Source organism: Trichoderma evansii (genome assembly GCF_050947405.1).
Source record: "Trichoderma evansii strain SZMC 28006 chromosome Unknown GGI43scaffold_33, whole genome shotgun sequence".
Classification (NCBI taxonomy): Eukaryota; Fungi; Ascomycota; class Sordariomycetes; order Hypocreales; family Hypocreaceae; genus Trichoderma; species Trichoderma evansii.
In genome coordinates, this window is record NW_028145173.1 from 171,221 (window position 1) to 187,625 (window position 16,405).

The 16,405-nt window shown below is 46.5% G+C and overlaps 9 protein-coding genes across 9 annotated transcripts in view; 5 read left to right on the forward strand and 4 right to left on the reverse strand.

Moving 5' to 3' along the window:
- Positions 1–582: 582 nt before the first annotated feature.
- Positions 583–1,917, forward strand: GGI43DRAFT_272997 (uncharacterized protein). Its single transcript, XM_083201110.1, has one exon. The coding sequence runs from the start codon at positions 686–688 to the stop codon at positions 1,727–1,729; it is 1,044 nt and encodes a 347-aa protein (XP_083055621.1). The 5' UTR covers positions 583–685; the 3' UTR covers positions 1,730–1,917.
- A 187-nt stretch (positions 1,918–2,104) lies between these two features.
- Positions 2,105–4,231, reverse strand: GGI43DRAFT_426242 (uncharacterized protein; the record flags this gene model as incomplete). The annotated part of the gene is made up of 3 exons (XM_083208615.1): positions 2,105–2,174; positions 2,334–3,931; positions 3,974–4,231. 3 exons carry the CDS (start codon positions 4,229–4,231, stop codon positions 2,105–2,107), a joined length of 1,926 nt encoding a protein of 641 aa, XP_083055622.1.
- Positions 4,232–4,494: 263 nt separating this feature from the next.
- Positions 4,495–6,272, forward strand: GGI43DRAFT_273012 (uncharacterized protein). Its single transcript, XM_083201111.1, has 6 exons — positions 4,495–4,791; positions 4,867–4,937; positions 5,003–5,214; positions 5,277–5,358; positions 5,421–5,712; positions 5,773–6,272. Exons 1-6 carry the CDS (start codon positions 4,758–4,760, stop codon positions 6,033–6,035), a joined length of 954 nt encoding a protein of 317 aa, XP_083055623.1. The 5' UTR covers positions 4,495–4,757; the 3' UTR covers positions 6,036–6,272.
- GGI43DRAFT_273083 (Zn(II)2Cys6 transcription factor domain-containing protein) lies at positions 6,137–8,059 on the forward strand. The gene is made up of 2 exons (XM_083201113.1): positions 6,137–7,190; positions 7,243–8,059. The coding sequence occupies exons 1-2, from the start codon at positions 6,510–6,512 to the stop codon at positions 7,864–7,866; spliced, it is 1,305 nt and encodes a 434-aa protein (XP_083055624.1). The 5' UTR covers positions 6,137–6,509; the 3' UTR covers positions 7,867–8,059.
- On the reverse strand, positions 8,028–9,581 carry GGI43DRAFT_426245 (uncharacterized protein; the record flags this gene model as incomplete). The annotated part of the gene is made up of 5 exons (XM_083208616.1): positions 8,028–8,519; positions 8,583–8,773; positions 8,835–9,166; positions 9,206–9,291; positions 9,324–9,581. The coding sequence occupies 5 exons, from the start codon at positions 9,579–9,581 to the stop codon at positions 8,028–8,030; spliced, it is 1,359 nt and encodes a 452-aa protein (XP_083055625.1).
- Positions 9,582–10,068: 487 nt separating this feature from the next.
- On the reverse strand, positions 10,069–10,834 carry GGI43DRAFT_431711 (YbhB/YbcL family Raf kinase inhibitor-like protein; the record flags this gene model as incomplete). The annotated part of the gene is made up of 2 exons (XM_083209443.1): positions 10,069–10,612; positions 10,669–10,834. The coding sequence occupies 2 exons, from the start codon at positions 10,832–10,834 to the stop codon at positions 10,089–10,091; spliced, it is 690 nt and encodes a 229-aa protein (XP_083055626.1). The 3' UTR covers positions 10,069–10,088.
- A 1,092-nt stretch (positions 10,835–11,926) lies between these two features.
- Positions 11,927–12,279, forward strand: GGI43DRAFT_388537 (uncharacterized protein; the record flags this gene model as incomplete). The annotated part of the gene is made up of 2 exons (XM_083204085.1): positions 11,927–12,118; positions 12,256–12,279. The coding sequence occupies 2 exons, from the start codon at positions 11,927–11,929 to the stop codon at positions 12,277–12,279; spliced, it is 216 nt and encodes a 71-aa protein (XP_083055627.1).
- A 1,065-nt stretch (positions 12,280–13,344) lies between these two features.
- On the reverse strand, positions 13,345–14,403 carry GGI43DRAFT_431713 (uncharacterized protein; the record flags this gene model as incomplete). The annotated part of the gene is made up of 2 exons (XM_083209444.1): positions 13,345–13,950; positions 13,984–14,403. 2 exons carry the CDS (start codon positions 14,401–14,403, stop codon positions 13,345–13,347), a joined length of 1,026 nt encoding a protein of 341 aa, XP_083055628.1.
- A 1,735-nt stretch (positions 14,404–16,138) lies between these two features.
- Positions 16,139–16,405, forward strand: part of GGI43DRAFT_273204 (uncharacterized protein) — a 4,037-nt gene continuing 3,770 nt past the window's right edge. The window contains exon 1 of the mRNA XM_083201115.1: positions 16,139–16,334. Within this exon, the coding sequence (XP_083055629.1) occupies positions 16,328–16,334 (7 nt within the window). The 5' untranslated portion in view covers positions 16,139–16,327. The remainder of the gene's footprint in view (positions 16,335–16,405) is intronic.

The following is a 16,405-nucleotide window of genomic DNA, read 5'->3' on the forward strand; positions in this document are numbered from 1 at the left end:
TGGTCGATCTGGCCCTCCGCAATCTTGCCGAGCTGCAGCGCGCCTATCTGACCCATTGCAGCTACCACTGGGTCGTGGTCCTTTTGCAGCCGGCGCTTTTGCCCTGTACGGTCCAGGCCACTTTAGCCAGCTCCACCTGGCCCTCGTGGAGTCGGCGGCTGCCTACCCAGCGGTTGATCAATTGCTCCGACGCTATCATTTAGACGAGTATTGCGATACATTGCAGATGAAGTGGGGGGAGGCTTGGCAGCTGCGAGATGAAGAAAGAAGAGAGTATTTGCTAGAAAGGAACGTGGGGGTTGTTACTATGTAAGGTATGAGAAGGTTAAACTAGAAGAAGTACTGCCGAACGCTGGTTCAGGGAGTTTATAGAGGTTGAGGTAAATCGTATTATTTCCTCCATTTACTTTAATTATAGTTAACTGCAGTAATTGCAGCTATGTATGTAACATAAATACATGTAGGTTTCTGCTCATTTGCGTAGCTTGACTTATGGGCCGATGACGTGGAGACAGGTTGACAACACCGTCCAACATGCATTTCATGTGTGGCGAAGCATATATAGTAAATACTTATAAGTAAGTTAAGAAGATGTTCTATGGCTGTAGTATTTGATTCTGAATCTCATTCTTCTCTTCGATAACTTCTTTCTTCTTCTCTCCCCCTCCCCTCGCGTGTAAAATACATGGATTCTCCAATTACCTGCTACGACGTCCTCATCCTCGGGGATGGTCCCGCCGGTCTGTCTGCTGCCCTAGCTTTGGCTCGCGGGGATCGTTCTGTTATCCTCATAAGCTCAGGGTCCTATCGCAATCGTGGCGTGGCTGCTCTCCATGCTCTCATTGGCCATGATGGAGAGAGCCCTGAGCAGTTTCGCGCTGGAGCTCGAGAGCAGCTGCTACAAAAGTACCCAAACGTCGTGATGGCAGAAGGAGAGATGATTGTGAAAGCACGCCAACTCGACTTCTCTTATCAAGGGCGCAGCCTGAAGGGCTTCTGCTTACAATCGGCGGGAGGCCAGTGCTATTATGGGCGCAAGCTGATCTGGGCTGCTGGGGCTCGCGATTGTTTCCCGGAAGATGTGCCTGGCTTTGCTGCTTGCTGGCCATCTCATATCCATCACTGTCTCTTCTGTGATGGACTGGAACAGATTCGGGAGCGACCAGAAGCGGGCGTGGCCGTGTTGGCATATCCCTGGAAACCAATCTATGGCTACTTGGCTATGCAGGTGGCGTCGCTAAAGCCTGCTCGAGTCGTCATTTTGACCAACGGCGATATACCTGAGAACGAGCAGGAAGCTGTGGATAAAGCATTGCGACTCGCCCGCGGTGTCGGTTGTACCGTCGAGACTCGCCGAATCTCACAGCTTCGCCTCTCAGATGCCAGCGAATCCAGCCTTGTAACGGTGGACTTCACTGATGGATCTCAAGACGAGTTTGTATTCCTTATCAACAAGCCTAAAACCGACGTCACCTCTCGAGAGCTTATCGAAGAGTTGGGGCTCGAGCTGGAAGATACGCCGAACTTCGGAACCATTATTAAGCGTCGCGAGCCCTGTGGCGAGACAAACATTCCGGGCCTCTACGTGATTGGTGATGCAGGAACCCACGCCAAGCAGATAGTGATAGCCATGGCGCAGGGCGGGTATGCGGTGGATAGTTTGTGGGGTGAATTGCTTACAGAGGATGCTGAAAGTAGGATCAAGGAGGCGGAAGACGCTGGCGTATAGCTCTCCTAGAGTAGCCAGAGCGTGATGGTTTGGTAGCAATCACAACCAAGTAGGCGGAAGAAACTTTCGCCAGCTTATTAAACTCTACTTTCTGGTTATGTTCCGGATAGGTTCTGGTGTCATGTTTGGAATCTCCTGTCTAGCCCTAGCTGATGGACAGAATCGTAATTTCGTCCATGGTCAAGCTTAAAGTCGCGAGCTTAGCCAAGCTAGACTTCAAATGGCTATTCGAAGAAATCAGATAGATACAGCATAGACAATATAAGCTGTCCATGAAACTATTCCTCCTTTACATAAACATATCTATTAACACATATGCTCAGCTTGACCGGTTTATTATGCCGATCCTCAAAACGTTGGTATAACTGGGTCCGGTTATTGTAGTGTCTCTAATAGACCCAAATCTATACTACCAAAGGCCCAATCGCCAAACTCTTCTCCAAAGCTGGGCATTAATATGCTATCCTCCTTTGTATTTCTACTATTAGATACAAAAGGCTCCTCAATAGGCTCCATGATAAGAGACCTTTCGGTTGGCGATTGAAGTGTTTCCAAGGGTATCTGTGGTACAGTGTTTACCAAGAAATGATTGTCGTCAAGAAACTTATATAAAGAGTTTTCGCGCTCTATTTTGATAGTCCCGTAGTAGGGGATATAAATATGCAGTACGCCATTATTCAGATGCATACTAACACCACCTTCAAGTCCGTTGCCGCCGATCTGGCAAGAAATTCTCGCAACAACAGAACTCTGATTTGCAATAGAAGCTTCAATGCCTACAAGTTGTTTCAGGCTGTTGGTAATTGTTTGATTGATGGGGTTGTTATCCGTTGTTATCTTATGCTCCATGCTATCCAGTACACGCTCAATGAATCCAATATCCTGAGCGCGCTGATGTATGAGAAATTGAAAGATGCTGGTATTATCGTTGGTCATGGTGTTATTTCGGCGCTGACAATGCCCTTTTATATGAGCAAGACATAGCGTCATACTAGCGATGAATGTTACATAGTCGACACCGCGGCAGTAGGGAGAATAATTAGAAGCGCTGCCAAAGTAAAGGACGAAACGTGATAGTATCTCACGGCTCGCGTTGATGGCTGTCATCTTGCTATAGTCGTATTTCCGATCATTGTATGTTAGAAGTATATATGGGAGATGTAATTGTGCAAGTAAATGATAATGAGTAAGCTGATACATGAGTCGAAGAGTTTCTTTGAAGGCTTCCATAGTGTTGCCAGTGATGGAAAAAGGCTCGGGAGGGAGCCACCACTGGGCAGGCGTTGAAGTTGCTGCCTCTTGGAAAAGTTTATCCACTTTGAGTGTCGCTTCAAGGTCGTGGATGTTTGTGCTATTTCGTTGCAAAATGAGTCCAGCGGCGACTGTCTCAAGGCGCTCAAGGCGATCTATTAGTGCATCATCTTTGGGCTCCTTTGACTCTAAGAAGACGGCATGAGGGTCTTGTTGTGAGGCCTGTGGCAACCCTAGTATTAGGGATAGATATCTATCTGTAGCGACCAGTCGGAACCACATCGAGTCGGGCTCGATACGATTTCGTGTCTCAGCATCGATGGTTTTTGGTAGAGGTCTGGCACCCCAATCTTTATTGCTACTAGCAGGAACAGTGGTTCTGTATCGATGAAGACCCATCAGTTGCGCCATCGTCATAGCTCGGCGATTTGAGACCCAAGCGCCGCGGAGATTGCCCGTATTGTTACGAAACATGGCTTCCATCATAATGCACTCAATACCTTCGAGTGAGCTAACCAGATCATCATTGCTAGTAACCAGTCTGTTTGCCATCTCAACAACCCGACACATGATACTCTGCAGTTCACATGATAAAAGTGACCCGCTTTGCAGGAAGACACCCAGCATTAGAAGCCTGCGGGCAATAAGTACTGGGTGGGATCCTGGTAGAGGCGGCTGCAGCACGTCCTGAAGCGATGGTAGGTCGTTATTAATGAAGGTCGAGTATGGCATACATGTGACGCCATGAAATAAATTGAAAGTATTATTGATTTGCATACTTGATATGGTCTCAAGCTCATGCTGGCTTGGCCACGCTGCCAGGAGCTGCTGGGAGATTCCATCATAATCGATTGACGAATTGATAAATGCCCCACTGCCCATATAGTTATATGTGGAAGGTGGTTTAGTGCCAAATGAACTATCGGCTTGGTTGCGCTTTTTGGTGTTAGTCTGGGAGATATTGATTGAAGAATCGGCGAAGAAGAAACATACTGTCTTGTCGAGACCTTTTCCTCGTTTATCTGGCGCTGATGTCAATGGTGCATCGTCATGATACTCTTGGCTGATGCACTTGACACGACGACTTCTGCACCCGTCACATACAGTCTCAGTTGGAGCGGCAAAAGTACATCGGATCTTTCTTCGCTTGCATTCCCAGCAACTTTGCGTGCCCTTCCGAATCTTTCTCCGCTTGGGTGCGGAGGGTTGGCCGTTACCTCTGTCGCCATTGGCGGATATCACCGTGGTCATCGTTATGCCGAATGTGCCGAAGCAGTGTCTCGGTGTTTCTTGGAGGCAGAGGTGAGAGTCGGTGATGAGTTAAGGTGAACACGCAAGACATGTGGCGTATTAGTTTTGAACCGCCGCGGCGGAGAGACAAGTCGCTGTAGCATGGATTCAAACTGGTTCGACCGCGGCGGAATGGATGCCCCTCCCTGATTGGATTAGGCAGCGAAATGAGCGGTTATGGCGTATTTCAACAGGGCTTCGACCGCGGCGGAAGGATTGCCCCTCTCTGATTGGTTCTTGAACCAAGTCATCGCTTAGAGAGATTAGCAATCCATCAAGATCGCTCGCTGCAAGCCATAGGAAAGTCGGTCGCCCGCGGTGATTTATGCCAATATAACTGTAAGTCATTTGTAATATATATCATGGCTCAATCTCTTTCAAAATTTGAAAAGTATTTAATCCCGCTGTATTCCTCTCTTGAGAGCTGGCAACAAAAACACATTGCATATACGTTAAATTAGCAACACTATTCATTCAATTCATCACAATGGTCAATGTTACTATTGCAGGTGGCTCTGGTCGTATGTTATCCCAATATTTATATAATCCTGACCATGATAAGTCAAGCTAACCTGGAACCTTTCTCTTTTCAAAAGCGGTCGCCAGAGAGATAATAGATGCCCTTCTTGTTACGGGGAAACACGACGTTACCATTTTGAGTCGACGAGTCAGTAGCCTCGAAGAAGTGCGCCAAGTTTCATTATGAATTCAGAGAGGCTAATATTTGTATAGGAAGCTTCGGACAAAGATGTGATTCCCGGAACCACCTGGCGCGCAGTGGATTATAGCAACCATAGTGCCTTGGTGGAAGCTCTCAAGGGAACACACACTCTGCTATCTTTTGTTCAGATCATGCACCAATCTGGGCAGGATACACAGAAACAGTTGATTGATGCATCTGTTGCAGCTGGAGTCAAGCGTTTTGCACCCAGTGAATATGGAAGGTAAGAGAAGTCTCAGATTTTATCTTAGTTTTGGCCTAAAGTACTTAAATCATTCTTTAAAGCTCGGGAACTGCTCACATGTCTTGGTATTCTGGGAAAGAGGTGGCAAGGGAGTACTTGAGAAAACTCAATGCGAATGGGAAAGTATGTTTTGGCTTTTCTCCCACGTCCAAACTAACGTTCTATGGTCATCTAACATGTTTTAGGTCCTTGAATATACCTTGTTCCAACCCGGCCTTTTCTTGGACTACCTCGCCTCCCCATACAAAACATCAAAGCACATAGAGCCTATAGACTTTATCTTCGATTTTGAAAACCGCCGGGCTGTCATCATTGACGGACATGAGGACATCACGATTACATTGACGTCGGCGGCTGATACTGCCGCAATGATTGCCAAAGCTGTCGACTACGAGAAAGAGTGGCCAGAGATTAGTGGCATTCAAGGCAGCCGAGCCACCTTTTCCCAAATTATCAAGCTTGGAGAAAAGCTTAGAGGTAATTTATATCTGCGGTATAGTCCAAATATTCATGCATGTTTGTTCTAATATTCTATAGGCCGCCCTTTTACTGTTCATAAAGTTCAGCTAGAAGACGTCAAGGCTGGAAATCTTACTCTGCCATGGCGCTTTGAGAGGCATCATTCAGCTATTAGTGATGAAGAAGCAGAGATTATGTCGAAAATAGTGGTTACTGGCGTTTTTCTTAGTAGTCTCGAGGGAGGCTGGGATGTGTCTGACGAACTGAACCAAGCATTTCCCGACTATGAGTTTGCGAAGATGGAAGATTTTCTCTCAAAGGTCTGGAAGGGGAAGCCATAAGATGTATCTAATGGAGATTCAGTTTAGCAGCAGTTGATGTTTTTATGCTGCAGACCTCGAGGTAAATGTTCATTAGTATATAGTACAATTTGGTAGTGGATAAAGAGTTCAGTCATTCTAAACACAGCCAAGCATTGTACTTTGTATTCTCGCGAACAACAACACGCCTTCATGCATAATTGCAAAAATAAAGGCTATAGTGAGACTCATTTAACTCCGTAGATAACTTTCTGTACCTTTTCAGTTATAAACAACTTACATTGTAAAGGGGCTGGGGATACTGCTCCGCAGCGAGATCCTATCCTGACTAAAACTTGTAGATCAGCGCTAGTCTTGGTATGGAAGGTTTCGCTAGCGTCATAATGCATGATCTTGAAGCTTATTTCTCATTTCTGTTAAGAACAGTTCTTCTGTTTGACATAACATGCGCCAATCCAACAAGCGTCGCAAAAGATTCTCTTTTTAGATGAAAACATGCCTCGACGGAGCCGTGGATGTCAAGCATGCCGACAGAGGCGCATCGGTTGTGATGGTGGCTTACCGTCATGTCGTCTGTGTCTCCTTAACAATCGGTCGTGTTCAGGGCCCATCCAAGGGCCTATAATCCTGGATCAGACGCGCCTGATAACCGCACGACATCAACAGACGCTGACGCCATCACGGCAGCGTGTTAGTGTCACCATGGTCCAGCAGCCTTCTTCTAAAGTCTTCGTATCCCTTGGATTCATTTCTCACTTCGTATCCTTTATTTCATCAAGCAGAGAAGGGTCGTCAAAACGGCCATGGCTCTATGCTCTTGGCGATGTCTCGTGTGGGGGAAACAGCTCTATTCTGAAAGCCGCCCTTCAAGCTGCGGCGACAGCATTCTGTGGCGTAATGTCACAGAATTATACAGTTCTCTTAGAAGCGTCTCGGCTGTATGGAGAAGCATTATCTCGATATAGTAGCGTCGTATCTCAAGGATCTGGTGTGCCTACCACCTTCAAAATGTGTACGGCAGTATTACTATCACTTTATGAAGCAATTTGGTCAACAAACCCTCCTGCTTACTTCATTCACTTAGAGGCCTGTTGGCGAATGTTAGCTTCCGCGGACCTAAAACCTGAAGATATCGCAGTTCTCAGGGGGGTAGCTGCACATGTGAAATATCAAACTGTTAGTGACAACGTATAATATTGGTCATCACTAAATAGCTAATTGTGTCTAGGCCTTTGCAGTAATCGTCTCAACAAAACTTTGCCAGAATCTTCTCTTGAATGAAGACATTTGGACTGTTGTATCTCGGATAGGAGATGATCAGAAAGAGCCCCTGGTTGACCGGCTTGTGCTCGAAATCTTTGCTCTTCAAAAATTGCTTTCACAAAGCCATTATCTCAGCGACGATATCATTTCTTATTCCCACAATATCAGCAGCAGGATTGAAAACATGTGGGCTGATTATGAAGCAGAGACAAATCAACATGATGGCCAGATCATGTTGTCTTCATGCTCTACGAGTCAATACTATGATGCATTTTCTGCTTTAACGGTAGCGTATTTTTCAGCGGCGCGTATTCTCCTTTCTAAAGTCTGCTCGCTTTCAGTCAGATGCCCCACTGCAGAGTCACTTGAAACGACAAATGGCCAGGTCATTCTTGAGTGCCATTCATATCTTTTGCCGAAGAATATTGGCTGTGCATATCTCCGCATGTTCCTACCCTTGACTATTGTGGCACTATACAGTCCGTCATTTAGACAGAGTACTCTGGCTCACACAACTCTCAACGATTCGCTTCGTAAACCGTTCACTGGCTTGAGCTCGATAGCCGTTGAAAGAATTCGGACTGCATGACACTTGTAACTTGGCAGGTCAAGTTAATCGTTTCGCAATGAAGCAGATGAGGTGTATGCCGCGCACTTTGTATATATTTGTCACCCTCTTCTGCTGGTTATAGACAAAGAAACCCCCTGTACATAGCACTTTTGCTGCTGCACACTCTCCTGCACACTCTCCTACACATTATTTTCATCAATGAAAACCTCAAGTTCACACCCTCGAACCTCGTTTGCCATCTCCCTCCAGAGCGCAACGACGTCTTCAGCCGTCTTATATCCCGGCAAGCTTCCCCAATGCACGATAGCAATACCTCTGATTGCATCATATTTATACAGGAATTCATGGAACGTGTGACCCCACGCTCTTGCCCCGTCCCGCGTATTAAAATACAGACTCCGCAATGCCGGCATCCGCCGCGCCGCCCGGGCCGCGCTTCGGTAGAGTCGATCCATCTCTGTCGCCATCAGCACGGTCCGAAACTTGTGCTCGTGCAGGTCATCGTGCAGGTCCTCGGCCGCCGACATCAATAAGTGCCAGAGGTCGAGGTCCAACGTTGGCGAAGGGCATTCGGGGCAGGCGTACGGCGAGTCCTCCGGATTACGCTCTAGCAGCCACGTCCCGTGCGGTGTCACCGCTGCGTAATCGACGTGAAGCTGCTCGAGGTGCGGCTATTCGCTTGCCGCGTCCTCGTCATCAGAAGCCGGCGGATAGAACAGCTCTGGCGCCATCACAACGCCCGAGAGATACAGCGCCTTGAGCTGCCGCGCCCAGGTCCGCAGGCCGCGTGTGAACGCGTCGTCCGCCCCGCACGCGTTAACAAGTGTCGGTGGGCTGCTGGCGTGGTTCTTAGGTGCCTTGTAGTGGCATGAGAGCGTCACCTCAGCGCCTGGACAGCGGATTCGGGCGAGGGCATCGCCCATCTCTATTTGGTGAAAGTGAGCGGCGCATTACATGATGTTGGCTCGACAGGTTGAGCGACTTACCGTCTCGCAGCCGTTTGCGCAGCTCTAGATTCTTCTCCTTCTCCCAGAAGTCGACATTGATCTTCTTAGCATTAGGCAATCTGTTGATGATGAGCGCCCACGCTGATGCGGAGATATGCCGCTCACCGCTAGAGATTAGCTGTGAGACGCTCTTGACGGCTGGCAGCTCGGTGGCGGCCGGGAGCACCTGGAGGATAGAGTGGATGTATCGATTGCTGCCGATATCACGGCTCATGATATCCTCATTTCGCCTCTCTGCCTTGCCGCGATGGTAAACGTCGCTAGGCGAGAAGGCCGTGATACAGAGCGTTATGCCCACCCTATCGAGGCCGCTGCCCCCAGGTGCTCACCGGCTGCAGACGTCGAAGAACAGCCACAGCGTCTCGCTGAAGATGGAGCTGTTGCGCTCATTCTCCTCGGCCGTCTCAACGTCCCCGTACAGCTCGACGCCATACGGCTCAGCTCCACGCCCAAGTTAATCGTGCGGACGTATGCCTGACGCCGCTGGCACACAATATGGTCAACGTCCATGAGGCGGGCCCGGTCCAGTCGCAGGTTTTGAAACGTCTGGCGCTCCACTATGTCCTGCCATTCCCTGCAGACACAGGCATATTGGGCGATGCTGGGGAGGTTAGGGCATATGGCCCAGCGGGTGTTATAGCACTGGCCACCACGCGTGTGCCAGCAAGTCAGCTCGATAATGTGTTTTGTTATCTCTGTGGGTAGAGGCCATTTGTTCTGTGTCATTGCTTCTCAGGGCTGCCGTGGGCTGGAGCGAAGTGTGAATAAGGTTGCGCGGATTAGCGGCAATGCGAGTTTAAATATCAAGGTTGAGTTAGCGCGGGGCATCCTTTATACTATCGGATGGCTGCCTACCTAGATAACTATGTAGGTACATGTAGAGGTAGGCAGCCAGACAGTCACACTTGGCAAGTATAGGTAAGTGCCGAGATTGAGTGAGATGATGATTAGAATTAATAGATACATGTATTCGAGTTCTCGCTGCATCGTGGGCCTTGAAGGGTTATCGGTCAGTTAACCGTGGTATACAGAGTATCATGAAAGCATTTCTAATTTATTCATTCAATATGACTTTGCTTCTATACCAGTTACAAATCTCGGAAAGAAGCACTACTATGATTGAGTTGTACTACCTCAATATCTGGCCTAGCAGGCTTTATAGCCTACCTATGTGGTTCCTCAGCTTATCATGACTAGCTCATCGTGCATATAGGCCATTCCATGTGATATTTTTCACAAAACCATCCATGATACGAGACCCATAACGAGAAAAGAAGCTGTGTAAGGAAATAGCGCCATAGAATCCATGTTCCCCAAGTTAGCAGCCGAGGTGATAGGCATCACTGTTTTATTTTCCGTCTTGAACCAGGTAGCGGCCACAACTCGAAAATGACCCTCTGTGGCAAATTTGTCGACATCGAAGATAACCCGGCCATAGAGGTCAGTAAAGTTGCGATTTCGAAAGCTGGCCGGCATGATGAAAGCTGGATTCGGGTCTGCGAGAAGAAGGATGACGTATCGGTGCGGGCCATCCCCAATGTGAGGTGCTGGTGCGATATACGGCGCGATAGATGACAAATTTGTTTCGTTAGACAGCCGCGTGACTCCCTTGGGCACTGCAACAAGCCAGTGCAAGAAAGGCGAAAGGCTATTGTTGGAGGTACCGCCAGGAGCGTCAAGGTCTACCATCACCACTATGTGGGACAACGATATATTCAGGGGCTCCACGGGGGTAATCAATGGAGGTGTTGTAGTTTCTGAGGTTCACTCATTAGTCTGATTGGTATTTTATAGCTGTAATTGAATTTCTTACTACTAAGAAGGACTGAGCCGCCAACACCTGGATTTGTGCCCCCAAAGGTTGCTTCAAGCGACTTGTTTGTCGCGGGAGAAAAGCCCGGTGGTGTTTGTGCGCACGACTGGTTGGTATTGTATACGACTGACAATGCAGCAGCAACAACAAGACGATAGAGCCTCATCTTAACGAATTTAAGTATGAAAAGGTAAAATAAGAAATTAAAATGTAATAAATTTGGTTTATAGCGAGGTTGTCGAATGATAGTGATTGAGGGAATACTGTTGCCAGACTACGTTTGCCTCTTGTACAACAGCACGCCGCTTTATATATTGTGATAATCGTCGATAACCAGCCGGTGATAGTAACTATTGACTTCGTAAATACGGAACCTGAAGTTGAAATGACTAATAAATCCTTTAATTCCTCTAATCTTATTTTTTGCAAGTAGCTGAGGGTATCCAAGTCCCAGAATTATATACATAGAGAGTAGCATTACCCAAGTAGGTAATTGTCAAATACGCTACCGTCTTTAGCTGCTTGGAACAAAACGCACTAGCGAAACCTACTGCATTCGGCTAGTGCTGAGAAACTCAATTACAATAGCCCTGCCTCTGACAGTCGTCAACGGACTAGACTTTAATAACACACAACTTGCGGCTGCATAGCTTAAAATTATATTCCCAGAGATTAGATAGTAAAAAGGGGTTAAACCAAAACAGAATTTCGTGGAGAGCTCCAATGAACGCTTTGTACGGATTGAACAAATCATCACAACTTGATACAAATGTAAAAGTGCAAAGATGTAAAATGCATTTGCACTCTCTGCAGAATGGCACTAATGCCGACTGGTACCACCATAGTGGTGGGTGATTCGACATTGTGTAGTGTGTGCTGCAGGAGTGGAACATTTGTAAGTAATCCATGTACTTTCAGTGGAAAGTTGGTTTGGGTGGAAACCTCCTACAAATGCATGTCCGAATCATTTTTGGCCTCAGACTCAATCGTGTGGTTTAAAGTGATATGAGCAGCATATTCAACGAGGGATAAGAAAAAGCGCTTACCTAAGAAGCAATTACAATCGTCATTTATATTTATTAAGACATTTCTCCTTCATCCCGATATCAGAGTATCTATCACAAACTTTTGAAACTCGCTGGCCTCGGACCAGACATTTTTATTTTACTGTTATTAACAACCCTAATTCATTAGCAAGAGGCAGCTCATCAGTTCAACAAATTAGGTTGGCAAGCCCTCAACCTTGTTGACCACTGACATGACTGGATCCGTCTACTTCGACGCCAAGTTCTTCGGAGACGGATGTGCATGTGATAGCGTTACATTCACCCCTGGTGCTCGAACATTTTGGCATACGCACGAGAAAGGACTTATTCTATTTGTTACACAGGGCAGCGGTCTCATCCAGTCCGAGGGCCAGGAGCCGCAGAAACTAAAGGTTGGAGATGTGGTATATATTCCTGGTAGTGAGAAGCACTAGCATGATGCAGCACCAGATACTGTCATGACGCATATGGCGGTGGCACTGGGAAGTTAGCACCTGACACTATTGCGCAAGGAGAATTACCGCTGACAATACAATTAAAGGATACCACTGGCATGAGGAAGTAGACCAAAATAAATACGAAAGTGCGCATGCAGACAGTGATTAACAGATGCGTCATTGATATAGTTGCTGCCCAAAATACGCCTTCTCATACGGAGGAGGAAGGTCTTTCGTAGAGTGATGTGGGGACTATGTACTAGTTTTAAGATCGAGTACTGAAATAATCGGAAATTACCTCGGTAGCGATTATTCATTTGCATGCATCGCTATTTTTATCTAATTTTCGAGCGTCTGGATGTCATAAAGCAGTAAAAATTGTAAATATCAAGTATTGCGTTGTAGTGTGCCCACCACGCTGAATGCGATGGAATTTTCTTAGATGGTATGGCGATATCACTCATTGGTATAGGTTTTTGCAGCGCAGCTCTGTAAAGGAGAATGGCAGTAGCGATAATAACAGAAGCCACCAGAACTGTAATTTGCAATGGAAAAGACATTACGCAGAGGATTGATGTGAAATGGTGGAGATGGGGCTAAATCGGGTATGAGTTATTTGAGGCTGTAAGCTCTTTAAAGGCTCCCTCCCTTTCAGAGGTGTGCCCACCGGTGGTACCACCAACGAAGCAGTTCAAAACTTCATTGTATAGGAGGTGCTCTCATCATTATCACGTCAACGATATTTTCAGTACATTTAATTACTTATTTTATCTCATTCGGCTTTGTTACCAGTTTTGCGCAATAGCTATATGTATAAGCCACCGTGAGTTATTCGGCCTGCAGATTCTCGGCGGTAAAAATCGTATTTAGGCGCAGAATAAAGTATGCCATGAGATTTCAGTAGAAGGAAAATAATGAGGAATATCAACAGCCTAAAAAAAGGCTGCCAGAACGAAATTGGATATGTCTACATAGGAAGGTGGCTCTGTCATATCCTCACAAGCATATTTGCAGAGCCCAGAACGGTAGCTCACATAAGTCTCAGCAGAAGATATCACGAAGGGGGAAACCTCACAAATAACCAATTCAATAGTACTATGATAACACCGTCTGAAATACTGGCAAATGAGCCTTGCCAACTTCCTCATAATCCCTTAAACTAAATGATCAGCCTTGACCACAACGTCTTCGTTTTAAACTCCACCCCCATAAAAGGCATGAATAATTTTGGTAGGGTCATTTGAGGTGCACCACACGTCTATTGTGTTCAATGCTCCTCGCCCCAGAGCATTAATGGGGAAACCAGGCTTGCATGAACCGGCGGCAACTGCCGGCATGACCTCACTCTGCCAACCATTCCCAGAGGTGTAGTCTGCATGGCCGATACTACCATCTGTCCCAACCCAAAACACTTCCATATGATCCGAGCTCAGTGACACTGCTGAAATATAGCCTGGCGCCGCATCGATGGTTGAAATCTGTTCATTTCCAAGGCTTGGGTTGACGTCTGTACCATTATACGATACGTGGTAAACCGTGTTGTCGTTACCGATATAGAAGACGTCCATATTGTTTTCGCTCCGAGAGATGACGGCGATGTTGGAGCTGTTACTCGGGATGGAGGATTGCATGGCCACGAACATGGGCTGCCAGCCAGTCGTAGAGGTCCACAAGGCACGTACAATGGTAGAGTCCTCCAAGATCCAATACACCTCTAAGTTATCGTTGTCTTTGGAGGCCGTGCCAACGCTGCCCCTCACAGGGGGACTGCCACCAGTGTCCGGCATAGACCAAAGTACCTAGTCGATAATCCAAGTCGCTCCCGAATCGACAGTATAAGAATGTCTGAGATTTTGATCGGTATCGAAGTAGAAGATCTCCATATGGTTTGGCTCGCGCGAGACGGCGGCAATGCTCGTGTCAGATGCGGCCGTAATAGCCTTGTCTTGGTCTGAAAGATGCCAATTTTCTTTTGCTGCTGTCCAATATCGACTGCGCACGGTGGTGTAATCATCGCTGATGTAGAAAAATTCCATATCAGTTGAGTCGCGAGACACCACTCCAAACGTGCCGTCTGTTGAGATACCAGTTATATCCGCAAAATTGAACATTGATTTCCCATTCCAGTCGTTTGAAGATGATGGATTTTGTTCATAGTAATACGTGAAGACATTGGGGTTCCCATGCTGCGCCGAATCCGCCACAGCAATGAAAAAATCCGCGCTATAGCCGTCCCTACTCACTGACTGCATTTTGCTCGTGATGAGAAGTATTATATCGTTATCCAAGTCCCAGATTTCAACAGACCACTGGTATTGATTCTGACGTCCTTGAAGATACCCATTTCGGTCTGATAGTTCATTAGGACGACTGCCTTTTCTGCCGTGCAGGGGAGGGCCGTAAGAGGAGAGGGCCGTACCGCAGTCTTGCTCAACGCCTGATGCCGAGCTGTTGCATACCCGAGATTCTTTCAGGTCTCGTTGGCTCGGAAGCGCTACCGATAGTGAACTCGCGGCGACAAGGCCAAAGAAGAAGCTATACACCTTCATTGCGCAGAGGATTAAGGGATGGCAGTTATTGACGTTGGTGCTGTAAACCACGCAAACCAATATACAGTAGTTTAATAGCCTATTCGCCTCTTAGCTTTCCCTTAGAACTTGCAACTTTTATTTTGAATATTATCTTCGGTAGTTTGCAAGAAGCCTTATATATATAGGTATAAGTGATGTCTTAAAAGCCAGTCATCTTCTAAGGAGTACATGCTCTAATTGGCTGGATCTATTTTTGCCTATCCCTTTCCCCTTAATTCAAAACAAAAATAGGAATAAAAACATAATCACTAGTGGAATCTTGTAGGTGATAAAGCACGGGGCGGTGCTTACGTGACTTGTAAACAGATTGAAACGCTTCGCACTCCACTGTTAAATGCTCAGAATCTCCGAAGGCTCTGGCCGATACCTACAAACCACATACTGCCCTGACATTACTGTGTGTTTCGCATAATGACATTGAACTTCAAACTATATAAAGGTCGCTGGGCTATTGCATATTTAGAAGTTACAAGGTTGGCTAAGGCCTCTCGAAAAGTCAGTTAATTAGGAGTCATTACTGGGGCATGGGATTACTAGATAAATGACAAATGGCCCAATGGCCTGTACACGACTCGATCTTAGCTGATGAGAAAATGTTTCAGTTTTGAACCAGCTCGCACCTTTGGCCTAAATCTGACTTAGTACTACCTAGCGAGACTCATCTTAACATTTGGGATCTATACCATAGATATGAGTCTTAGCGGAACATCAGGGGCATCTCTTCTAGCAAAACTTTCTTACTGATAGGGCTACTTTGAGCCTAGTCGCTACTTGAGTTATATCAGAGTTGGTCTTCTATTGGTCTGTCTTTTAACTAGTTCACACTCAGCATCTATATGAGACAACAGCTCGCATCCGTTGGAGTCGACATGGCTTTCCAATTGCGATTTCGAAGGACCAAGAGAGAGGAGTAATCGCCCAACTATCCATGCATTCTGTTAAAGACTCTAAACAAAAACACTCATATATATATGTATATATCAATATAATAAGACCTTGTAAAGAGGGCACACGATAACTGAAGTGCACATTATTTACACAGCTTTTACAAGCATACTGTATAAAGAGGAAATAGTAATTTATTAAATGATATGTGAATAAACTTGAAAGCAAGAAAAGAATAAATATATATGGTAGTAGAGACTGTGAGTAAGGAATGAGGGTAGGAGAAGATATTCCTCTAGGCCTCTTAGGTGCCCTGTGTATATAGACGAATTCGACCAAAATGGATTAGTCAACAATCACAGCGCATGTATTCGAAGATGGCTTGTGTCATTGGCTGGTTGAGTCAACGAATATCACTGGACAGTTCCCCGGCCATTGGCATTACCTAGTTACAAAAGAGGGGAATATATTTTGCTGCCTAATTTAAGCAATGGCTGCCCAAGTGAATTCTGATGTGAATACCATTACTGCTCAAACTAGCGGCATGCTTAATCTCCTGTTGCACACAATCTACTGGCCAGAGTTATTATTTGGATTCAAGAAGGATTTGAAATCTCAGCCATGTCTGATCCGCATATATACACTGTTGGTTGGATCTGTGCCCTATACATCGAATGCGTTGCCGCCCAAGCATTTTTAGATGACAAGCACGAGCAACCTGAATGGGGGGGGGGGGGGGGGGGGGGGGGGGGGGGGGCGGGGGGGCGGCGGGGGGCGC

Excerpts from the sequence above, each read along its gene's own strand:
- GGI43DRAFT_272997 (XM_083201110.1), top strand. The coding sequence starts at position 686 with ATGGATTCTCCAATTACCTGCTACGACGTCCTCATCCTCGGGGATGGT.
- GGI43DRAFT_273083 (XM_083201113.1), top strand. The coding sequence starts at position 6,510 with ATGCCTCGACGGAGCCGTGGATGTCAAGCATGCCGACAGAGGCGCATC. Across the intron at positions 7,191-7,242 it reads CACATGTGAAATATCAAACT|GCCTTTGCAGTAATCGTCTC; the intron begins GTTAGTGACAAC and ends AATTGTGTCTAG.
- GGI43DRAFT_273012 (XM_083201111.1), top strand. The coding sequence starts at position 4,758 with ATGGTCAATGTTACTATTGCAGGTGGCTCTGGTC. Across the intron at positions 4,792-4,866 it reads TATTGCAGGTGGCTCTGGTC|CGGTCGCCAGAGAGATAATA; the intron begins GTATGTTATCCC and ends TCTTTTCAAAAG. Across the intron at positions 5,359-5,420 it reads AACTCAATGCGAATGGGAAA|GTCCTTGAATATACCTTGTT; the intron begins GTATGTTTTGGC and ends AACATGTTTTAG.